Here is a 25,557-nt window from a genome sequence, read left to right on the forward strand (position 1 = left end):
AGGCAGGCCTTGCTCCACGGCAAGGTAGACAGCGTCTACCCTCCAGACATGAGCACCTCGGCCACGCTCACTCACCCCCTCTCTGAATAGCTCTGGGATGCCCCACAGAAGTGAAAATGCTTCCATTGCAGCTGCATGTGGGCATGTTCTGACAACGGTCCTTTACAGATCTCCTGGCCATAGGCCTTCAGGGACCCGCACCTCTGCTGCAGGTGGATGGGAGCCACAGTTCTCCATCAACTCCAGGAAAGACTTGTGGACGCCTGTGACACACTCTTCCCCTGACCTGCCCAGAAGCACCTCCTCAGAGGCCGGGACGCCCAGGCATCAGAAAAGGGCAACCTGTTTTATCTCTGAACTGTGAACTAAGAGAGCTATCTGGGAGGGCGGCTATGCTGGGGAAGAGGCAGAGATGGCCACTGGCATCTGCGTGAATCATTCAGGACAGCGCAGAGGCTGGAAGTCTCTTCAGTCTCTTCAATGACACCGATGGCCATTCTCTGTCCTCCTCTATTCACTCTTACTCAACCAGCAAGCACTTATCCAGGCCTGGCTCGATGCCGTCCTCCTACAGAGGGGTCCACATGCTCTGCTTTGTTCTTTCCTTTCAGCAGCAAATCTGTTAACCTCGCTAACATCTTCAACGCCCACCCGCATTTCATCGGGGATTCCTGAGCGGCAGGTTTTCCTCACACGGACACTTCTCCCCAGCCCACTACGGTCTGCCAGCGTCCAGCAGCGCCAGCATCATGCATGCTTTTGCCCTGAGGAGTAAAGGTGAGCTGAGCTGCTCTTACCCTGAGGAAAGAATCCAAAGCGCCATTCTCCATGAACTCCGTGATGATCATCACCGGCCGACTCTTGGTGACCACGCCCTCCAGGCGAATGATGTTGGGATGGTCGAACTGGCCCATGATGCTCGCCTCGCTCAGAAAGTCCCGTCGCTGCTTCTCCGAGTACCCAGCCTTCAGTGTCTTGATGGCCACGTAGATTTCCCTCTTGCCTGGAAGTTTCAAACGTCCCTTGTACACCTCTCCAAACTCTCCTGCAACAAGAACGCAATTATTACTCACTTCCTTCTGTCTGTGGAACCATGAAGGGAGGCAGCTTATCAAGAACAATGGTACTCCAAGTAGAATGGTGATTAAGGTGGCAGAAAGGAAATAGTGTCCTCTCATTGTAACCGTGACATCCAGCTCTAAGCAGTTCACGGCAAACACAGAAGGAATACCCAAATATGTTCTTTACCTCGGATCTTAGCTTGGGTAACTAAAGTGAAATTTCAGACTCTATATGGGTTTGTTTTTCCTCAGGTTTGGTTTTTCATTTGTATCCCAGCTGAACAATTGAAATGAAATGGTCAGTTTCACTGTGGCAGAATCATAATTCATTTTTAGCAGAGCCTAGTGCAAGAATGTCCAGGGGCTATGGGGTACGTTCAGGTACTTTAGTCCTGTGAATGAGATGTATAGCGTTTATGTTCCTACATTGCCCTGAAAGTGTTTGTGTCTATTGGGTCCCTCGGAAAACAGAAACTGAGGAGTTAGGAAGGTAAGTTAGCAGACACTGTGCAGGATAAAGGGGAGAGAAGTAGGATTGCCAGAGTCCCAGGTCATGGTGCAGACCTGACTTTATGAAAAGAAGGAGGAAGCAGGAGTGGGCAAGGAGAGGCCCAGATTGCAGTGCAGACTTGGTTGATACAGACCTGACAGTCTCATCTAACCCAATGAGGAGCTCCAGAATAAAGAGTGCCCATTTCAGAAAGGCCCAGGCCCTAGCATCACACTGTGCTCAGTCACTGACTGGGGCTGCCAAAAAGAGCTGGGTCCCTGCGAGAAAGTCAAGGCAGATCTTGAAGGCGCTGCAGCAGGAGGCTGGCAGCTACCTGCACTCCTGGCAGCTGAACAGCAAGTGGCTTTTTCAAGCAGACACGAGCTGCACACCTCCACGGGTGCCACAGCATTTAAACATTTTTGCAGTAAAATCACCAAGAGTAAAAACAATTCTGGTGACAATATTTCACAGCTGCTTAAAAAATCTGTTGAATCCCATTCAATGTGCTTTCAAAAGTTATCTTATGATTTAACTTGGTTTTGTAACTTCAGTTCTTTCATGTGAAGCAGTTTAGAATCTACTTGTAAGTGCATCGCAGAAATGGGTGTCAAAGGCCTGATAGGAGAAACATGGCTTTCTGCTGGGAAAACTTTCTTTCTCACTTTCAGCTTCTGGAAGACGATGATGGAGCAAACTGTGAGCAATCAGATACATTACTGACCGAATTAGAAAAGCAAGTTAACATCTGTGATTTAGTTGGGAGCTTCTTGTATTTTCTGCTGCATAGGTTGGAAGGAAGCTGCATGAAAGGCCTTTGGATGCAAAACTGCTCCAGAGTCTATGGAACTTGTTAGAATCTAAGGCTGGAGTAGAGGTTGGCTTAAGCACCATTAGGAAGATTTCAGCACGGACCTAAGATAGACAGCATGTGTAATACTGGTTTTGACATGAGACCACAACTGTCTGAGGTCAGACCAAGTCTCATTCATGTCCGTAGCTTGTACACACCACTGCAGTGTCTGGTACGTGGTAGGTATGCCAATAAAAGTTGAGGTATCTTATTTATTATTATTTGCTTGGCTTTGTTCATTCTTGGGTTACAAGCTGCTGGAGGCTCCAAAAGAAGTGGAAGTACCAGTATTTACATTTTTACAAAAGACTGTTTATGGCAGCATCTCCTTCAACAGCCAAACACCATATGACCATAACCAGGGGGATGGCTGGAAAGGGACGGCCATCCTGCAGAATGCTATGAGCTACTGAAAACTAATAGATGAGTGAGATGTATTGGCTTCAAAAATGTCTGCATTACTTTGCTAAGTGAAGCAGAAAAGAAGAGAAAGTTATATTAATAGAATGTGGTCTGCAGAATATGCCCGTAGGGGGGTGGTGTATGCCAAAAAAAACATTCTGGAAAAAATTCATAGCAAATTTACTTTCAACTTCAAATTATTTTAAAAATTGGTTACACTAGAATGGTGGGAATAGGAGTGGGGAAGTATGGATTAGTAAACTTTAGTTACTTTTATGTTTAAATTTTTACAATAAGCATTGTCTTTGCAGTTCAAATGAGTAAAATTTAAAGAAAAGTACTGAATAACAACCACCTGTCATATATGTGTGTGCTTCTCTATGTATATATATTTGTGTAGAGTATGTATATATATGTATGTATACATACTTGTGTATATACATGCATATATGTATGTGTCTATATGCATGTGTGCATATATTGTATATATGGATGTGTCTCTATATATTTTTGTATGTATATATATGTGTCTGTGTATAGAGATATATGGAATCCAGCTCTCTGACACCTCCACCTAGTAGGTATTCAATAACTATGAGCTGACTGAATACAGATTGCATATTTAATAAGTATACTAATTGAAGAATATCAGTATTTCTTCCTTGTTGTCATACTAATGAGTTCTATTTTCTTTTAGTAAAAAGACACGGTTGAGAGTGAGGGGAAAGTATGCTAATATTTCTTCTTGGGGGAGATAGTACACCAAAATGTCTTGACTACCTGCTCTGTGCCAGGTACCGTGCTGGGCTCTTTGCATGTCTTAATCCTCACAGCACCTTCATGAGCTGGGTATTATTACGCCCATTTTACTAATAAGGAAACTGAGGCACGAAGAAAACATGCCTCAAACCCCACATGTGTGAGGCAGAGCCAGGGATACTCCCTGGGCCTATCCCTTTTCCTGCCATACCGCCTCTCAGAAGGTGTGTTCGGTTAGCAGTGAAGTCACAACGCAGGGACCACTGTGCTCCAACTGTGCAAGTCCTAACCATTCATATGCAGTTACTGTTATAGTGACTCAGTAACCAAGGAACAGCAAACACAGTGTGACTGTGACAGGCTGGGACCTGGGACCCTTTGCTGCAGTGCTGCAGTGCTTGCACCTGGACACACCTCTCCTCAAGCAACAAAATACAAAGAAACTGTATGGGACTAAAAATAACTGCATGCATGCGCAGTTTGGGCAAAATTATGGACAAAAGATACAAAGAGACCAAAAAACCCAACTGCCACTTTTGCAGAGCCCGGAACAAGAGCAAGGAGTCAGGAGCAAAAGCAGGGTACCGCGCATGCCCCCTGCACACCACACCTCCTAAGGGGTGGGCAAAACACCTAAGCCACCCCTCCGGCCCAACGCCTGCACACACACCATATAAGGAACAAGCTCGCCCCTCCTGAGGGAGCTAGCAAGCAGGGAAACTGTTGTTTGTTCTCGCTGCCCTCTGCTGTAGCAGCGGTCACAGTAAAGCCTTGCCTGAGTTTCTTGTCTGGCCTCTAGTCAATTTTTATTGATTGGGGAAGGCCAAGAACCCTGGCTGGTATCAGGACTACCTTATAGACAAATATCATATTCATGGAAAGTTCCTGCCCGGCTAGTCAGATGAGATCAGAATATTTAGGAATCAGAATATTTATCAATTTCTACACATCAGTCTGGGGAGTGTGTAAAAGTGCCCCAGGTGAATTTGCTATTCCCCACAACATACACATAAACTCCCCAGTTGAAGACTTCTGTTATATACCAGCGTTCCCGAAGTTGGCTGCCCACTGCAACCCCCTGGGAAGCTTACAAAGCACAGAGGCCTGGGTCCCACCTCCAGGAATTCTGTTTAGTTGGTCTGGGTGCAGCCTGGGCATGGACATAGTTAAAAGCTGCTCACAGGAGCAGCTACGTAATTTGCAGGGCCTGGTACAAAATGAAAATGCAGGACTCCCTGTTCAAAATTTATTAAGAATTTCAACACTGTGACAGCAGAGCATTAAACTAAGTGTGGGCCCTGCTGAGCATGGGATTCCATGCGACCACACAGGTCCCATGAAGCCAGGCCTAGCTGCCCAGGTGGTTCTGAGGAACAGCCAACGTTGAGAGCCATGGGTCGAAACCACCCAAGCGTATTTCAAACGGATTAGGGAACTGCTAAAGGCCCTGGAGTACCTGGAATTCATCCCTACACCTTTGAATTCATTTGAAAGCAGTGCTTGCCTACAAGCTGCCTTTCACTGCACAGGGCCTGACACATAGTGTGGGCTTTGTAGCTGTGAGCGGAGAGAAAGAAGAGAATGAAGCAAGAAATCAATGAAGGTGTGGCTTTGCAAAGTCGTATCTGTATAGAACAGTGTGGGCTACGTACATTCGTTTCCTAATTGACAAATGTCATGTCATTGTTTAATCTTTGTGGCTGACTGGTCTTCATGTGCAGTGTTCCTAATACTTTAGCTCTAAATTATATCCTCTGTAGGGGTCTCATCATATAGCTTTTTGAAATTATAAAATAAAAATGTGCTCTCCTGAGAGGATTTTTAGGGCAGTGAAATTACTCTATATGAAATTAAATGGTGGATATACATCATTATACATTTGTTCAAATCCATAGAATGTACAACATCAAGAGTGAACCTTCACTATGGACCTTGGGTGATAATGATGTACCAGTGTAAGTTTATCAATCGTAACCCATGTACCACTCTGCCGGCGGATGTTGATAATGGAGGAAGCTATGCATGTGTGGGGCAGGGCGCATATGGGAAATATCTGTACCTTCCACTCAATTTTGCTGTGAACCTAAAACTGCTCTAAAAAATAAAGTCTTTTTAAAAAAGAAAGTGCTCTCCTTGGGTAGGGAGAGATGGGTTCTGTATCGTTACTGCTCTTGGAAATCTGCTCTATAATCACTGGAAAGCAGTGGCTTAAAGGATGGTGATTCTGTAAAAATAGCTCTTTTCCTGTGTCTGACAAAGAAATGACTTCATATTCCCCAAGCCCGGAGGTTTTCAAACCACCAACTGCAAAGGAAGTCACTTAATCCACAGTCCTTACTCGGAGGCTGTGTTCCACCCTGTAATTAAGTGGCCCTCATTGCAGCTGGGGCAAACTCTGGCCAGAAGAAGAAACTCTGGAGGAAGAAGCTTGAGTCTACACCATCCTCCCTTCCTTCTCCACCCACTGGACTTGGGGCAGGGTGCTTCTCTTGTTCAGCCTCAGCTTTCTCAGCTCTGTTGGATAAAAGGAACTGATCAACTGTGGGGCCTTCCTAACAGGGCGTAAGGTCTCTGAAAAAGTGCTTTGTAAACTACACACTGTTGGAGACACAGGTGGGTAGTGATTTTAAAAAGACAAGCCAGGGGTAGAGAGTGGGGTGGGAAGTGAGGGTAGGGTCATGGGGTAGGGAGTGGGGATGGGTAGTGGAAGAGAAAAGGGAGCAAACGTAGGTTTCTGCAGCCTAGCGGGACTTGAAGGAGGCTGATCCAAGACACAGCAGAGCATCTTGCCAGGGGTGCTGGGAAGTCTCCCTGCCAGGTATCTGGGCATGGAGGGTGTCTTCAGGTAAGCCTGGGGTGTTAAAGTCTGGGGGCTCTGGCCCCCTAGTACCGCCACAGACTCCTAGGGAGTGGGAGTCGATGGGCCCTTTCTAGTAGCAAACAGAAAACCAAGACCTTGTGTCACTTGCAATCTGACTGCTGTCACCTGTGATCTTTGACTTCAGGTTCACATACTTTTCTCAGGGAACTATTTTTGCTTTTTGGACACCTTTCCTGTCATTAGGGCCAGAACTTGAGGTCTGTGGTGCTTCGATTTGCCATTATCTGAACTCTATAGAGCTTCCTTTCATATGAGCTCCAAAACATGACCATCCATTTTTCATCTTTTTAAGAAAAATTCTTAATGCCTAAAAAATATTTTCAACAAATGAAGCATTAGTATTATATTTATTTATTTTTATTTTGGCAGCACCGTGAGGCTTGCGGGATCTTAGTTCCCCAACCGGGGATTGAACCCGGGCCACGGCAGTAAAAGCACTGAGTCCTAACCACTGGACCACCAGGGAACTCCCCAGCATTATATTTAAAATAGACACTTACAGGAAATGACTGGGTAGTGGTTATGGTTGGTTCTCTCTATACAGCTCATTGACTGATAGTAATTGCAGCCGACCTAACTTTGGTCTGGCTGTACTGTGATTGGCACACATCTTTGCAGCTGACCTTGGACCCTCTCCTACAGCCGAACAACCTCTTGGCTAAGGCTGGCACTAAACTAGCTCCAGCTTCATGCCAGTTTAGTGCCAGTGATTCTTAGCAGTTGTTCTCAAAGTGTGGCTCCTGTCCAACAGCATCAGCATCACCTGGAAACTTGTTAGAAAATGCAGATTTTCAAGCCCCATTTATACCCAACTGGATCAGAAGTTTAGTATAGGGCCCCGTGACTTGGGTTTCAACTTGCCTCCAGGTGATTCTGATGCCTGGTTCCAGTTTGAGAACCGTGGCCCTCAGGGCTGTCAGCTGAGTGTCATTTTGCCAGTTCCTGTCACTGCCCTCCAGGACAGCTGCTGAAATTATTCCCTACAAGTTTCAGCTCCTTGACAAAGTGAGGAAGAGAGAAAAAATGGCTCAGCAGCATTAAACACCTCAACTATTATATGTAAAATCAGAAGGAAAGAATTTTCAATTTTTGAAAATGAAACATCCAACCTGCCAGCAGGCATTTCAAGCACTAGCTGTTGGCTATGTGCAGCGTGGATCTACACACAATTGCAGTCTTTTTTTTTTTTTTTTTTAGCAGCATTGTGAAGTCACAAACTGCCTTAGGGAGGGAAAAAGGAAAGCAGAGCTTCGCGCTACTAGTTCAAGCTTCCACCAGAAAAGAAACTTTTAAAGAATTAATTTAAACTAGGTTTTTAAAGTATGATTTCCAGCAAGTTTTCACACTGTCCTGTGCAAGGTGGTTATGGCTAAACCAGGGATAGTAAAATCATGGCAGGCATTCCACCACCTCCTGTCCTTGCACCCCGGACAGACATTACTAATTGATCACAACCCTATTTCTCCTCAGCAGAGTTCCCCAGGTACCCATTACCAGGCTACTGGGGTTGGCAAATGAGATGGAATCTAATTAATAGCCATGGTGCCCACAATACCTAATACCTAGATGGCGAGAGTAAACCTAGTTTTCTCTTCTCTCACAGCTTCTTGTGGTCATTAGACAACCATATACCTACATATTACTTATTTTCTTAACATAAGCAAGCACATATAATTAAAAATGCTAAATATCTTGGCCCTCATTGTTATCCTTCTTAAGGAAATAACTGATCATACTAGAATAGGAGGACCAGAGGATGGGACAAGGGTATTCTAGGAAGAACATGATCTCCCCAGGGCATCTTTGTGGCACCACCATATGGGCATACTGAATTCTAGGAGAGTCCTGTCATTCCCAGCCAAGAGGCTTGGGTATTCCAAACTGCTAGCTAGAGTTTGCCATCAGAAGCAATGTCTCTATACTTAGCTGCCATTTTCCAGAACAGTGACAAAAGTGGCAGGTAGTGTGGGAATTACGTTCACCAGACTAAGATCAACCTTATCTGGGTTTCAGTTTTTGCTCTACCATTAACTCAGTCCAACCAGTAGCATGGCCTTTGGCAAGCTGTTCACTGAATGTGGATATCCTTACCAGTCTACAAATGCGTGCGCGCCCGCAGATGTGCGTGCACACACACACACACACAAACTAACACACAGGGCTAACAGGGCCATTATGAGAGTTGAATGAAACAAAGCTTGTAAAGTATGTACATGTTGAGTGCATGCCAGTTATATTAATCATACTTACAGACAATATCTATTTGATTTGCTCCTCTGGAAACCCTTCCTGCTGTGACTCTCATCCAGTATGAGGCTACCCTCATCCTGCCCATCCTCGCTATGAGTGAGCCCAAGAGAGTCAGGCTGGCAGGGGACTTTCTACCAAATCATCCCCAAGAAACACATGCTCTTCTTCAAAGAGAAATGGTGGGCCTTGCTGGCCCCATTCCATCCATATACATCACAAATTCCCTCTCCGCAGCTCTCCTCACCCAGCCTTCTCACCTCAAGCCTCTTTCCCCTTCACAGTAAGCCATCCATGGACATGCTGGACCAGCAGCTGCTGAGTCAGGGGAGGGTGTGTTTGTTAATTAAAATACAACTGGCGTGTGTCCCCTGGATGACCCCTTATGGTGGCACCTCTACCTATATTTTCATGCATTTGTCATGCTCAGGGCTGCTACATACAGTTATGTAGGTTGCACACTGCATGACCCAGGAGCACCATTCATGCTGTAGAGCCCAATTAGACATGGCAGCCCTGCTTTATGCTCTGGGCATGTCTACAGATCAAACCAATCAGAATGAAGCATTGGATCAGAACTCCACAGGTCAATTGAAGCTGACCTGTGAGCGACTCCTATGAGTCAGATTCATGGTTATAAAAAGCTGACATCCTCCAAAGATACCAGATGGCCCTCTGCCCTCTCTAAAGGGACTTCAATCATTCCCATCATCTGCAGGGAAAAGAGGAAGGATCAGCCTTCCTCATTCCACTAGGCTCCTTTCAGAGCACTGAATGACTCACCACCTCACTCAACCTCTCTCTAGTCTCTCTGCGTTCTCCCAGACTCCACCCAGTTCTCCAAATTCTTATCCCTGTTATGGTTTTCCCACAAGGACATTCAACCATACACAACAAATATTTAACTGAGTACCTGAGTGCCACACCAGGCCAAGCATGGGACTCACAGAAGTACTTACGTTTCATCACTCCCATGGAACTTTGAGCACGGTGATAAAAGAGGGTCACTAAACAAATAATTACATAATGATTAATGAGCTAATTATACAGTTGGCCCTTGAGCAACATGGGTTTGAACTGCACAGGTCCACTTATACGCAGAATTTTTTTCAATAAATAGGTACTACAGTACTACACTATCCACAGCTCGTTGATTCCAAGGATGTGGACCCATGGGTACAGAGGGCTGCCTGTCAAGTTATACACGCAGATTTTCAACGGCTCATGGGGGTCGATGCACCTAACCCCTGTGTTGTTCAAGGGTCAAATGTAATTCAGTCCTCTTGGTTGGTGTCACACCTGGCTCACAGTGATTTGTTATTTATTCCTTTGTTCAATATCCTCAACAATTGTAGAAGAAACTTTGGAGGTTGGTGCCATTCTTCAACCTTATAGTTTTTAAATTTTACTCTATTGGCCTTTACTCACAAGCACAACCTCCAGTCCCACACCCTGGGGGCCAGGCAGTCCCCCTCTCCCTTCAAGGTGTTTTAACCTGATGGCCCTCGCTTCTGGCCAAACCTCCACGCCGTGTCTCCCCATCAACTCCAGCCACCAAGCCCACTGGTCACTCCATTCGCCATGTGTGGGTACATTCTGGTTTAGATGAGTTTACTCACTGCAAAGCAGCCTTCCTTACCACCCTTGATCCCAGCATCGGCCATCTCAAAACTTCTCCACATTTCCAAGCCCCATAACTGGTCTGCATGCCTCTGAGTCCTTACCTACCCTTTCCCAGCACCCCTTCCAGTCCAATCGAAACACAGGTTCATCAGGTTCTTCTCCCCCCTCACTCCTACCACCCACTCTGCTCAGAAAGCACCCCACTCACCATTTTCTACAGGATAAAATCCATACTGCAGTCTCTGGATTGCTAAGCCTCAGCCTGATTCCAGACTTAATGCTTGATTCCTACCTTCAGGAAACCCCTCCCCAGCAGCCTCCTCTCAGCCTTGTTCTCAGAATGTGCCACACAGAGTGTCAGCCCATCCACAGCCTCCAAGCCCTCAGGGGACTCTTCCCTGAGTCCTCTCCGGCCATCAAGCCTCTCCTCCTCCCACCTCCGGGGCTGCGTGTTCTCTGGTCCCTCGTCTTAGCTCTCAGTCTCCTCCCCTCCTCTCGTGGAGTGGGACTGCATCTGTGTTAGACAGTAACATATCAGCCGGGATTATTAGGCACTGAGTGTGTTTTCCAGAATCCACCACAGTCACAGGCTGTGATCTTCTTGAATGCTCAACCTAATCCCTCCTGCAACAAACATAGCCCTCTCCTCTGGATCTATTCTCAGCAGGAATGGGCCAGTTTTTCTGCAACCTCTTTGAAATTATCTTGCACCTTCTGGAAGGCCGGAGTGTGCTGGTAAGCATTCAACTACCAGCTCTCCAGAAAACGAAGAAACAAAGACCCCTGATTTGTAGCATTTGCTAATTCTCATGGTGTAAATACTCCTCCCATGGCTAATGTCAAACTACCAACACGATGCCACCAAACACAGGGCTGGAAAAAGATGCACACCATTGGCTCCTGTGAAGTAGTGCAAGCTGGCTCTAGCACACCACTGCTGGAAGGTCATGGTCATTCCCCTCCTTATGTCGTTTAATTTTCCTCTTCTGTCTCATCCTCTCATGAGTTTCACAGAAACTTACTTTTTCTACTAGTTTCCATCCTTGAAAGCTCAGGCCAAAGGTGATCTCCTTTATGAAGTCTTCCTGATGCCCCAACTCACTCCCAGAACAGGGAACTAAACACTACTCTGTGTTGGTCACAACTTTTGCACATACCTGTGTTGTGGGTTGTGTGATATAGTGAGCATGTTACTGGCCTGTTTCTCCCCAAGACTGTCAGTCCTCTGAACAGGGGAGTGTCTGTTCTTCTCCACACCCACGTGCAAAAATTATTCAATAAGAGCTTATTGAGGGAAAGAGGGAAGGAATAGAATGAAGGAAGGAGAAATGATTTCTGATTCTTCTTCTCATGTTGTGTTACCATTTTGCAGCCCAGATTTGGTCCCCCGAGCCGAATCTGCCAGGTGGCTAAGGGAAATATTGCCAATTACACTGCATAAATGTTACCTTACAAAATTTTTTTTTTAAACTCAACCTTCACACCAGCCCTTTTAGCACAATGTGAAGTCAGTCTCAGTGAGGCAGGGCATGGGAGAAGCAGGAGTGGTGACAGAGAGAAAGAACCGGAGAGTGGAGAGAGGTTGACACCAGCCAGGAGTGTCTCCTGTTGAAACTGCATCAAGTTACACATAGTGAATTCGTATCCCCAGGGATTAGCTCTGCAATTTCTGAATCGTGAGCAGATGGGTGTCAGGTAGGGGGCGGTCAGCAGCAACTGGACAGAAGTCTTTATCCCAAGCTGCTGGCCATCTCATAAACTGCTACATGTATCAACCCTCCCCGGGATCAGGTGAGCCATGGCAGGGACTGAGCCTTCTCTGAGCAGAATGCACAAAAACGGCAGCACCAGTAAATGCTACCCAGCATCCAGCAGTTGGTGAGCTCACTCCAAGTTGCCACTCCCCAGCAGGGTCATAAAGTGAGAAGGCTCTTTACTCCTCCCCCGACAAAGTCGGGAGGGGGGCTGACATGTGCTCTCTGGGATGAAATGCAGTCCAGAACACATTGCTCTAAGCACATGACATAAATAACAACATTAAAATCGCTAGCACCATTGCCACATGACATAACAACAATGAACAACACGGAGGAATAGGATGCCGGACTGAATGCCCTCTCCCCCTGCCCAACACTCTTTCAAGTTTACTGGAGAAGTCTGAGCCCCTCTGAGTCATCAAATTTATCCGGGATCCAGGCTTCTAAGGCATGATCCTTAGGTCTGTCAGTGTCTAAGGGGGAACAGAAAATTATCTGCACAGAAGTTAAAGTCGTGGTTCAGTATTTAATGAAAGTCAATGTGAAATATGCATAGACTCATGTGGATCAGATTATGGCCAGCCTGCTGGAACACGTGAGGGGTTGGTAGGAAGAGAGTGGTGTGTCCTAATAGGGAGAGTCCCAGCACCCACCACAGGGATGCCATGAGGTTGGAGCTCTTTAAGAGGGAAATCAGAGCATAAGAATGGTGGCTTAATGGGGCAAGCTTTCAAATGTGACTTTCAATTTCACAGATGGCTTTTTGACCCCTCAGTGCATTAAGAGAGGCAGTGAATGGAAGGAGTGTGACTTTCCCCCTAAAGATAATATATGGAGTGGCTGTCTGGAAGACTTTGACTAAACATATTTTATGGAGTTTAAAATATTATTCGGAGAGGCAGCCCCATGGCTCTCCAAATACTGACATGAAAAAAAGCACTTCCATACATAGGAACTACAAAGAAGAATACAACATATGAGTGAAGAGAGATTGAATAGTGGCTAATACAATTTAAAGAAGAAGAGAAGACAAAGAATGTTGTAGAAACAAAAGTAGGAAAGAGGACACAAAGCAAATACATCTTTGAGAAGATTCAGAAAAGATAGCAGAGGGGGCAGTAAAGAGATTACTTCCAAAGGAATGGTATTTTGGGATATTTTACTCATTTACATCAATAAGGCTGGATCCATTGCCCAACTGACTCAACTACTGATCCATTAAAGGAAGATGAAAATTTTAGATCAGTCTTTAGGTAGAATTTCCTAAGAGCATCTCAGGCAGTTAGTTCTCTGCTGGGCTGGGTTTCTATTCCAATGCAGGAAGATGGATGAGAGCACACATTTTTGGGACAGAAATTTGTCTTGTATTACCATCCATATCATAGATCTTTTGTTTAAAAATATGGATATGGGTGAGCTTTCTTCTGGAAATAGTGGTCCCTCTTCAGTTTATCATGGTCTGCCTCCGAATCCATGTACGTCAGAAAAGGAGAACTGAAAGTGTGCGAAGAAATCTTGGCCCAAAGCCATGGAGATATGTGAATCAGTGAAGAGGATACTATGTCCAGCTTCTAAAAATGTGAATTTCTCAATTGGTTACCCTCTTTCTCTCTCTTTATCTGCATTTGGTGGTCCATTTCCAAAGCTATTTCTGAATCTTTTTAGACTAGAGTTGACTTCTCTGCAATACCAAATAAGCTTGGACACCGCGAACAAGCTCCCCAAAAGATCCTTAGACACACATTGTAGATGGCTTAGACGTATCTTCTGGGGAAAAAATGGTAGAGAACACCCAGAGCGGTGGGAAGAGGATGTTTGGACACCAAGAGAACAGAAAGGAGGAGAGGGGAGAGCCATACCTGCTCCGATGACCTCTTCGATTTTCACAAAAGAGACATCAATCTCCTTGGCAAACTCCCGGACAGCTTCGTTGGGGTCCTCATAAGTGAAGGGGTCAATGTAGATCTTCATCCCTGGGGAGCCTTTTTGGAGGAGATAAGCAGGGTTAACATCCCAAAGAGGACACGGCGGTCATTAAGCACTGGCTGATGTCCCCAGCAGTAAGGGTATGACCGGGGCGGGGGTGTCTCTCCTACACATAGGGCTGCCTCTCTTTTCCTTGCCGGACCTCCCCATCTCCCTTCCCTCTGGGCCACGCTAGCCTGGTTCTCTGTCCTCTACTTCTCCTCTATATTTTCTTCTGTTTTTGAGCTCTTGATGAAATGTGGAGCAGATTACTTATAAATGACAGATCGGGACCAGTTCCCACACCGGGCACTCACAGAAGGCAAAGAAGCTGACTGATGCCAACCAAATGCATTAGCAGAAAAGTGGTGGTAAAATGGTAGGGCAGATATCAATATTTATCAACTTGACAACTTTCCTGAGTGGAGGCCACCGTTAAGGTTATAACTGACGGCTGTGTCCAGGGCTGGAAGAGGGATGAGGATGGATTTAAAAAAAAAAAAAAGAAATAAATTGCTATTAGAAAAACCTCAAGATAGGAGTGCCAAGCCAGTATACCAGAAGAGAAAATGCGAAGAGAAAAGCATAGAAAACACTGGGAGAGGAAAGAGCAAAGTCTACATAGAAAAAAATGAGGTGGAATGAAAGAAAAATGGTGATTGAACCCCCATGCCTTCAGACACAATGAAGTATGAAAAGTGAATAAAATGGTGAATGAGAAATACATAAAGGAATATGGACTTTGTCACTGATGTTTACAGTGGCAAGATAAATAGGTGTGCATGGGGACAAAATAGAGAATCGTCATTGCAGAAAAAATACATTCAAAAAGTGGAGGAGAGGGGACAAAAGAAAGGAAATGGAACCCAAAGACAAATGGATTCATCACAATGTCGTTTTTCACCATGTTGGATGTGTCATTAGGCAAGAATGGAGATGGTTTTCCTGGGGGTGATGTGGTGGGAGGTGGGCTTCGAAAGCTGCTCAGCACAGTCTGGCATCGCATCCTTGGGAAGAGCAGCCATTTTCCCTGCCCGCCGCTGCTGTCTGGTTCGTGGAAGGGGCAGGTCAGCAGGGCAGGCGGGTGTGCAAAAGCCCAAGTGCTGTGCCCGCGGTGGAGGCTGGATCTCAGGTTCCCCGAGCTGAGCTCCTCTCAGCACACACTTCCCACCCGGCCACCGTGGCTTCTTCTCAGCGAGTCCCAGCCCTGAGCGCGTGGTCTAGTTTTGGCATCTTTCATCCCAAAAACTTCTGGTGACTCTACAGCTCCCCCAGATTAATGTTGCCCTGATCACCAATTCAGGCCAGAATACAATCCAGAGGGAGAAGGAAGATGCTGCAAACAATTAAAGGGGGATATGTTTTGAAAGCCAAAGAGAGCCAGGTGCTCTGACCAGAGGAATTGCTTCTTTTGAAAGCTGGGTTATTCCCAGTCATGAAATGAAAGCACTCCAAGCACGCTAGGCGGCTTGCTTTAGGGTGGTCAACATCATTCTAGAATGCTCTTTGAAAACTTGGGGATGACAACATTAACTTTGGAATCTGCTGATTGATCTTTGGACAAAGCAAATCCTCATCTTTATAATAGAGTGTTCTAATCCCTGGGGGGATGGAGGGAGAGGGAGAGAGGGGAAGAGACAGAGAGAGAGAGAGAGAGAGAGAGAGAGAGAGAGAGAGAGTTTAATAACAGTGGACAAAAGGGAGAACAGAGCTGGAGGTTCATCCCTTTCTCCTTTGGTCTGGAGAACAAGTGAAGTGCAAGAACGATTGAAACCACATAGAAAGTCTAACAACCCAGACCAGTATCTCCAGGCAGTCTCACTTTGGGTTTCTCCAGCAGCAACAACTTGAGACAAGGTTTTGAAAGCAAGTGGCTTATCTGGGAGGCGATCCGAAGAAGTAGCCGCAGGCGAGTGTGACAGGTAGGTAGGAAAGGAAGGCAGCCTATGAAAGGTGTGCTCTCAAGGCACTTACTGCCTTGGGGCTGTGAGTAATTGACACAGGCTTAACTCCCCAGCCCCTAGGAATCTCTGAGACCATCTGCTTCAGAGTTGGCCCACCCTAGGGTGGAGGGAGCTGACGAAGCTCCACACAACTCCCATCAGTCATTGGTTGAGGGCTGGCCGCCCTGCTGGGCAGGTGGGTGGGGAGACTCCAGGGCCTGAGAGGTGCTTAGGTGAAGAAACACAGATGCTTCAGGTGGAAGCCGGCTAGTGTGCGCTGGAGGGGTGAGCTCAGGAAACGAGGTCACCACAAAAGACCCACTCAAAATGCTACAGGGGCAGCAGGCCAGTGTCAACAACCTGTGACTTCTTCCCAGTTCTGGGCTGAAATGAGAGAAGTCTCAGAGCCCAGAGGCTGGGATCTAGAGGTGAGGTCAGAACCCCAAAGCCTCTCACTAGCCGGGCATTCTAAGGCAAGACCACATACATCTCTTATAAATAACATTGTTTTCCTCTGCTGACGGAGGAGGGAACACCTTCTTCCTGGGGTGGCTGTCATATTAAGGACCATGTTGCAAGTGACATACTTAACACGGTGCCTGACGTACAGGGAGGGCTCACAAGCTGATATGCTCGTGATCATTATCAGTAAATTGTTCTAGGAAGTGTTTGGGGCGGTAGGAAGAGGAAGCCGGGGGCTGGGCATGGGGGCTGGGCATTGGGGGGCTGTAAACCGCTTAGGGTTATATTAGTTACTTTAAAAATACCACCTTGTTATTTTGAATCAAGGGCTTTTAAACGATGTATGCTAAGCTGTCCTACAGGAACTCTTCCATGGAAACTAATTAAACAATCTAGAATGTGCTGTAATGAATGGTTTGCAAGTAAAGACATATATAAGGATGAATGAGAGAGGGTTCTAAGTTAATGAGCTCCACAGATACTGGCCCCAATCAATTCTGGGACGGAGCTATTCCCAGAAGGTAGAGGCTCATCTCTTGATGGTGCCAGGATTCATTTAGGTCAGTGGCGTCCGAGCAAGGGCATCTGCATGGGAGAAAGTTCACATTCTAATCACCGTGTGGTGTATTCACGGGCAGCTGTGCTACCGCACTGGCTTGTGGAATTAAGGAGTGTGTGTGTGTGAGTGTCTATGTGTGTATGCATGTATGTGAGTGTGTGTATGTGTGTACAAATGTGTACGTGTATGAGTATGTGCGTGTGTGAGCACACACGATGTCTCAACTGCTGTTCTGGGCCAGGCAGGGGCTTTGGTCATCGCTGACGCTTTTCACAAGAAGCCGAGGAGGTGGCACTGGGCCTAGACCTGGTGATGCAATGTCAATTTAGAACATCCTGCACCTATGCAGGGTAGGAATCAGTTCTTGTTTTCCCTGAAATTGAGGATACCACTGTTAGACTGAAGAAGGAAAACTGAAATCAGAAATCTAACAAATGGTTCAAACTCAGTGCTTTTCCTCTGATGAGGGTCAGATAGGGCCAGTCTAGGAATGGCTGAGGGCAGGGTCCCTAGGTCCTAAGTCTGAAGAGTGATTTGGCCGAACACATGCACTAATGGCTCTCCCTGCATCCACCTCATCTCGGGATGACACATCTCTCCAGACCTCTTTCCCACATCACAGCTAGCCTTTTTCTCGTCCCAGAAGATGATGAGGAAAAATAAAATGTCTTCAGCTAGGCAGAACAGGTCATTTGTCTTTTGGCTCATTTTGTGTTTCTGCATAAATCCTGCATCAGCCTGTTCCTGCTCCCACTTGCCAGTGAGCAGTTTTTAATTATCAGGGAAACGGTATTTAGTGCAATGAATCACCAGACAGTGAACAAGGAATTCGAGTCAGCTGTGGAGTCAGGCACAGCCAAACGTTTGGAGACAGGGCTCAGAAAATGTTCTCAGATGGTGAGTGTTGGGGAAATATTATTAATGGCAGTTATAATAATATCAGATGTAATATAGCTCTATAATGTAAGACATTTTATAATGCTCTGTCCAATGCTTCACATTATTGTTAGTGTTAATATTATAATATTTATAATACCTTATAGTTTCTGATTATTTTCATCATTTTTAACATAGGTTACATACCTTTGGCACAAAAGTGGTATGTACAGATCTAAACTGATTGACGGTGCTGAGAGAGAGAGAAAAAAAACTTCAATTTTATGATCTCCTAGTTTACTAATCTCTATTAAAGATCTGATTTGCAGATATGTTTATTCTTTGGTCTCAAAACCCATTTATGCTATGAGTGGGGTCACAGCCTGGACTGTTAAAGCTTTAAAGGACCATAGTCCCAGGAGATCTGCAAAATCTTAAACATGAACCAAGGCTTTAAAGATATTAACTTTGAGGAGAAATGACTTCGCCATTATCCAGAGCCTTCTTGCATGGCAGGGAGCAGTCCTTGAAGCACAAGAAACTCCTGGGTATTGTTGGAGATCCTGTATCAGGAGATTAGTGTGCTCTCAAAAGGGAAGAGGCTGGGATAAATTTGGGGGATGCTGGCAGATTGTGGGGTGTAGCTAAAAAGTCAGCTCGACATGTTTACAAGTGCCAGGGTCTCAGGGCGGGATAGCATGGGCTGGTAAAGGGCCAGTTCTAAACAGTAAGTGACATTTAGGTATTAAAAGTGGAAGAAGAAGATGGAATACTGCCATTCAGCCCTCTTGTGCATTCAGAAAGTACAAAATCAGTACCACGGACAGATTGCAGGTCCCATGAGGGAGGCTTCGGGGTGCCAGGAAGAGCCCAGTGCCCTCCTGCTGGTGGAGGATTCCTAGAATCCCACAGTAGGGTCTGGAAAGCTAGTGCATAAATTAGGTTTTTTTCAGTTGTTGATAACTTGTGTCCCAGCAGGTTTGATGGAGCCATAGGAAAGGGGGACATCTGCCTCCTCATTCCCCATTCTGGATCCAAGGCAGACTTTGTCATATTCGTGACTCACCTAAGTTTGGTCCAGATATCTAAGCACAAGAGGGAAGCTGTTTAGGGATCTGCACATAAACTCCGGTTCCTGGGAGGGACCTCATCCAGTCCTCTGCCTCAAAACGTTGATCGCCCCTCTTTTTCTCAATGCTGACCAGACACCCAACTAGCCCTGTGCCAGGGACTGTGGGAGCTACAGGGAAAACAGAGCTCGTGGAGTTCTCAGGTCACTGAGACGTGAACAAACCGGGGAGCAGTGCCAGAGAGTCTAGAATCAGGATCCCACACCCGGAAACAAGCTGTAAGTGCTGCTGAAACCAGAGAAGGCGGAGGACTGTGGATGCTAGTCTTCAAGGTCAGAGTTCTAGAAGGACAGGTCATATGGTCCTTCACTGAAGAGGGAGAAGCTTGAAGTGTCATGAGGCACAGCTCAGAGAGAGATCTGCCATTGCGCGAGTGGGGACAGTGTGGTCAGCTTGAGTGTGGAAGGAAGGGGGGGTTCTGAGGTGGAACAGTGCTAATGCACTAGTGGGAGGGCCTTGACTACCATCAAAGGGATCTGGATTGCTGCCATTGGACACACAGAGCCGACAACTGTGCCAGCAGCAGGGAAGGGATATACTGAGAGCAAGGCATCGGGGAGTTCATTTTGCTGACAGCCCGCAGCATTCCCTTGCATCGTTGAGGGGAAGGGGCTGGAGGTTGAGAAAACAGCTCTGAGGTTGCTGCTGTAATTACGGTACAAGATAACAGTTTTTAAGCAGAGCATCGCAATGACAACAGCAGAAGAGGCAAAAGAAATTTCAAAGGAATAACTGACAGCACTTGGCGAGCAATTAAAGATGAGGAATGAAGGAAGGACCGGAAGAATCCGAATCAATGCCAAGACTTCCAGAATTAAGTGGTCCTATTAACCAGGTGATGGACTTTGGGAAGGAAACCCTATTGTTAGGGAAGTTCGCACACGTGGCTTTAGACTTTGAATGCATGGATGGAATATGCAAGGCCTAGAAGTCAGTCAGAAAACTCAGAATGGAAACAGCTGAAAGGCTGGATGTGGAGTGGTGGATGTGGTGGACACATGAGTTACCCAGAGCTTCACACGGTTGAAGCTGTTGCTGTGAAAGGCTGAGGATGGGCAGTTTCTTAGAGCAAATCTACCAGGAAAGGTTGATGGGCACTAGAAACACTTTGCTCCGCCTGCTTGGGGTCAAGACCAGGACGATGAGTGGTTGTCTTTTTCCCTGAAAGAATGGAGGTCATGGGTGTCCAGCCAAGGCTAGAGGGAGAATCCAAGAGAGGGAGCCCCAGGGTGGGCAACAAGGCTGGTGGAAAAGCACCGAATCTGAGGAAGCTCTTCCTTCCACTTTCTGTTTGGGGGTTTCACCACATTTCAAGATTCGTTCTTAAAACCACAGTTATTGCCTAATATGTGTCTCCAAGAGAAGGAAAGTGGACCACAGGCTACTTGTTATTGAGGAAGGTATTTCAGGAAAAATAGTTGAACATCTCCCTGCTTCTTAGGTATCAATGACCAGGACAGGCAGGTCCTTCCAGGCAAGGCCCACTGTCTCTGGGCCACTGAAGTCCTGCCAAGAACCTGAGGGCAACAGCCCAGGAGCTGGGGACTCAAAGAGTTACCCTGGTTTCTAGAGGCTCTGGCTTTGAGCCAGCAGCAGACAAATGGGTGAAGCTAGCTCGTTAAATTTATTTGACATTTAACAAGCACTCACTGAACACTCAGCCACCTTTTGCACCTGGGGGCCTTTCCTCCTCTTCCCATAGGCCCTCATTTACTCATGTTCAGGTACTAATGCTCCTGTTACCTTCAGGAGAGGCAGCCAAAATATCCATGGTCTGTGTCCCTCCTCCAGCTACACCTGACCTTCACCCTGGTGTCCAAAGGCGATTTCCAGTGCGCTGGATGCTGTGTCCTGTCCGGTTCAGATGTGTCCCTCCCACCCAGAGTCAAGAAAGCTGGGTGTAGAATCTTGGGTCGAATCAAGTCCAGTGTCCTACCTAAAGCAGGAATCCTCTCTACAACATCCTCTACAGCAGCCTTTACTGGTATCTGTCTCTGCAAGACCAGAGAGCTCACCTCCCTCCCCAAAAAGCAGCCTGTCTCTGTGTGGACAGTTCCAGTTTGGGGGGCTGTTCTTACATTGAATCAAAGTCTGCCTACTTGGATCTCTCACCGATGGTTCCATTTAACACAACAAAGCACAACAACAGTATCACCTTTCTTTTGCCGTGATGGTGTCATGCTTGATTTTGACCCCCATGTTCCTGCCTGCATTTCTCCAGCACCAAATCGGTTGGTGTCTCGGAGGTGACAGGTCAGGACTTGGCGCCCTCCATGGGTCGGCTGCTTTGTTGACAAAGTCCTTCTTGACACATGGGGTCCCCAGAACCAAGAACGTCCTTCTAGATGTGTTCTCACCAGCACAGAGGACAGCATTTCTGTGTATCACCTCCTCTGATCCCAACTTTAATTGTGACCACAGAGTCATAAAACTCTGGAGAGGCTACTTGACTTCTCTGAGGCTCTGTTTCTTCACATGCAAAATCTACCTCATGGGACGGTTATGAGGATCAAATTAGTTAATTTAAAGTTACTGTGCTCAACATAGTAAGTGCTCAAATTGGAGGCTTTTAGTAGTATTATTCTGCATTAGTAACAGTGCTTAGCCTTTTTTATTAGCTTTTTCTCACTCCTATTAGGCATGTGATCAACTAAGTACTGAAACTTTTCCATACAAACAGATAGCAAGTCAGGTCTCCTCCTTTTTGTACCGCTTTATTTTTGTTTTAACCAACACTAGCTTCTAGATTTATCCCTCTAACATTTTGTCTTGCAGATTTCAAATTAGCATTCAAAGCTGTTGTATAGTTCTGAATTTTGATTCTGTCTTCTGTGGAGTTCCTTAAGCCACCCAACTGTTACCTACAAACTTGATAAGCATCCCTAGGCTTGCACTTGACTCATGAATTTAAAAAACCATCAAACAAACAAGAGATTGAATTGGACGAGAACTAGAATAAAACTGGTGACTTCCTTCCTGGCTGACAGACTCACTAACTCACTATCTTTTCGTATGACGACCAGCTCTGTACCCACTTTACAATGCTTTCCCATGGGAGATCATCAAATATTTTTGCCAAAATAAAAATCCACTACATATACAATTCCTCTTGAATTTACTAAATGCATAACCCTAGTAAATGAGATGAGGTCCCCATAACTTTTCTTAACAATCCTGTGTTCGTTCCCAATGATCACTGAATTTAGTTTTAGAACCCATCTGCTTCCCAGTCTCTTGAGCATTTGGCAGGGATCAAGCTCACCCTCCTGTTCTGTGGTCCCTGTGTTCTGTCCTCTTGTCCTGTGTGAAAATTAGTGTGTTTGCCAGTCTTATGGTCTTTAGACACATATCTTATTTGTTTTTGCTTTTCTCAAAGCTTAACAAAAGTAGCTCGGTGATTATATCTGCAGTTGCCTGTAACAAGGAGATGATTCTGTTAGGGTTGCTTTCTGAAAGCCCTTGACCCCTTACCAAGCCCTTACCTTCTTCTCTCCCCACCCCTGCACACTCCATCCATCTCAGAAATCAGTGCAGTGTCAATCACCATCAAGTGTATAGTTGTCCATCCAAGCCCCATAAGTACCTGGTAGCATTTTCAAAATGTAGCATCAACTGGAACTTTTCTAAAGATAGATTACCCAGCCTACCTTAGCCCACCTGGATCATCCCATCCAGGCAATTTTTAGTCAGCCAGCACCTTTTGCGGACTGGCCCATGGAAACCATGAGAACACTCCGTCTGTCTGCCTCTTCCCCGACATGGGAAACCCACACTCCCACCCACCCTTGAACATGAACCACAGGTTCCCAGGCTCTTCAGTCCAGCATCCAGCACCACATCCATGCACTTTCACTTCCCTACCTGCCTTCCCTCTGGTCTCTTTCACCCAAATCAAATCCCCCCTTACAAGTCTGTTCTCTGTGCTGCAGGCTCAGAGCGGGGATGTAAGACAGTGCCCTAGGGAGCACTTGGCATTCTCAAATTGACCAGATCTGCCGGGGCTTCACGGACTAGAGAAGGTATTATGTTTGCCAACATTTCTGTTATGTCTCCTTCAGCCTTTGCATCAGCTTGAAAGGCAGGTCTGGGAGGGCAGGGGCCGCTGACCTCTGTATGTGGCCCTATGCCCTCCCTGCCTGCGGGGAAGAGAGGCAGGGGCCCCCTCTGGTACTGATGAGTGAGGCTGGGGAACTGCTGCAGGTTTTCTGTCCCTCCCAGGGCAGGAAGCGCTTAAATGTCCAGGTTACCATCCACGTCCCACAGCGAGATGCATGCATGTGGATGGCCCAGGAATGGTTATGTGTACACATTCACATCAGGTGCATCCACCTTTCTGCCTCCTGCAGTGGGACCCAGAGAGGGGATCAACAAACCACCAACCAGGATTTCTGAGATTAGTCCTCACCCCATTTTGACTTGCTCCTGACCTCCAGCCACCTTGAGCCTCCGCAATATGGTAAGATCATGGGCTCTGCAGCCAGGTTTAGAGGGTGTGCAGTCCACCTTGGCCACCCATGAGTGGTGAGACCAGGCAAAATCATGTCATTAATGTCTGCCACCTAGAGTGGTTGTCAGGGTCAGAGGGATTGAAATGAGCCTCCAGAATAAAGTTCCCAATGCACCGAGTAGGCTTTCCATAACTAATTACTCCTACCCTCCCCCATCTCGGGCCAGGCCCATTCTCCACCAGAACCTTGAGTTTCCTCTTCTGCTATATGTGTGCTGAGTCTTCTCCCAGCTCCACAGCCCTTAGACTGTCATTCTCCAACAGTAATAGCTTTAGTCAGAGTGATGGATGTCCGTGGGAAAAAATGCACTAATGCAACTCAAAGCATGAGGCTATGAGTTTAGAGAACCAGAGTGCAAAGAGGAGCCAGGTTTCGGGGACTGGATAAAAAGAGAGCAGTTATGAATAGGAGGAAAGAGCATTTATAAAAAGGAGAACGGATTTAAAAAGAAGACAGACTTCTAAGGCCAAGGAGGGTGTGAACTCTGGTCCATGAAGAACTCTGCGTTCCCGGGTCCCACCCTCACTGGTTGCAGCAAGGCCTCTGCTACTGCAGACTGGGTGGTGGGTTTTCTGTGGACCTTGAGAGCCAGGGAAGCCTCCTTCTGTTGGCCTTAGAGGGGACAGAGTTCCCCAGAAGCAGGCTGTGAGCACTTTGGGAGCAGACCTCTGTGCACGTGGGTGCCATGTGGCGGCCCAGCCAAGCCGGCCCCTCCAGAGCAGAATGGTCAGGTCTGAGGTTGAAGTGCCCAAAAAGGCAGCAAGATGCATCCCAGCTTGATGCTTAGGGACTTTCTGTACCCCGACTAAGGGGTGGTGACAAGGCTTAACTTACATGCCTTTAAAAAGGGACATTCTCACCTTTGGGCGTCTCTAGTCTTCAAAATGGCACTCCTCCTTTTGAACCCAATTTTGTGTCCTCTGCTTTCAAGCCCACATGGCCATCTTTAAATGTTTCATCCAGAGTTCAAAGGATGCCAAATCTGAAATAGACTTTATAGTGGCTCTCAACATGGCCAGGAGTCAGCCCAGAGCAGGGAGGCGGGGCAATGTCAGAATCCCGAGAGGCAGAAGCAGGGAGGCAGGGCAGTGGAGAAAGCCCTCCAGGTAATTCTGATGCACCCTGGAGGGGGCACCTTCACCTAAGAATCACAGATAAATCAAAGTCTCTGTTCTTAGGAAGCTAAGGCCTTGCCTGGAAGGGAAATGCACCGGTTACTATAAGAAAAATCATCTGTAGATTTTGCCATGAGGCGCAGAGTCAGGATGTGAGGAAAGGAGAGAGAACACATTCAAGTTTCCCCTCTAAAACCAGTGACGTCTGGTTAAAATGGAGGCCCAAATGGCCTGCTGGGGGAAAGAGAGAGGGGTAAATGGGACTCTGAGTGTTGCAGGATCTGTGCCGATAGCCTTAGAAAGGGGCTGCTCTCCCAAACCCTCACTCCCCATTTGTGCTCCTGATCGTGGAGGCTGCCTGGACCACCGTGGGAGCCTCAGCCGGTGCCCAGCCCACAGACCTCTCCCAGCCATGACTGCGGCACAGCAGCCCAGCTGCCAGGGCCTTGGTCCTCTACAGACCGTTGGCAGGTTCTTGTTCTTGGATTGAAAGCCCCCGGGGAACAAAGCCATATCTACAGAGTGGCCTTTGTGCAGCTCCAGCCAGCATCGACCTTGGCCACACCCGAACACGAGCCCCTCGGAGGTGAAGCTGCCATGGGAGCATCCTGGCATCACTCTCCTGCCTTAGGTGACCTCAGGTGAAAACTTTTGCCTTGGAGCCCATTTCTGCTCCCAGAACCGCCCAGTGAAAGCCAGCTTAGGATGTGTGTAGACGGAGCCTGTTTTGCATGCTCACTGCCCAGTGAACAGGGAGAGGGGGCAGGCACAGCCACAGCAGGACTGAGGTGAGATGCAGCTCACGGCGGAAGCCTGGGACAGAGAGGGCACAGCACACAGTGCTGGGGCAGGTTTCTGAGGGCATCCGTGGAATTCAAAAGGAGTTATTTAGAATCAGAGCGTGTCTGCTGTAAAGATCTAAGCGT

General features: G+C 46.8%; 1 protein-coding gene and 1 non-coding gene across 2 annotated transcripts in view; both read right to left on the reverse strand.

Moving 5' to 3' along the window:
• EPHB1 (EPH receptor B1) overlaps window positions 1-25,557 on the reverse strand; it is a 424,956-nt gene that overhangs the window by 53,312 nt on the left and 346,087 nt on the right. The window contains exons 10-11 of the mRNA XM_061193662.1: window positions 13,933-14,055; window positions 798-1,045 (exon numbers count right to left, since the gene is read on the reverse strand). Of these exons, the coding sequence (XP_061049645.1) occupies window positions 798-1,045; window positions 13,933-14,055 (371 nt within the window). The remainder of the gene's footprint in view (window positions 1-797; window positions 1,046-13,932; window positions 14,056-25,557) is intronic.
• On the reverse strand, window positions 6,841-6,912 carry TRNAK-UUU (transfer RNA lysine (anticodon UUU)). The gene has a single exon. It is a non-coding gene; the product is annotated as a tRNA-Lys (tRNA).

The sequence above is a fragment of the Eubalaena glacialis genome, chromosome 6 (assembly GCF_028564815.1).
Source record: "Eubalaena glacialis isolate mEubGla1 chromosome 6, mEubGla1.1.hap2.+ XY, whole genome shotgun sequence".
NCBI classification, from domain to species: domain Eukaryota; kingdom Metazoa; phylum Chordata; class Mammalia; order Artiodactyla; family Balaenidae; genus Eubalaena; species Eubalaena glacialis.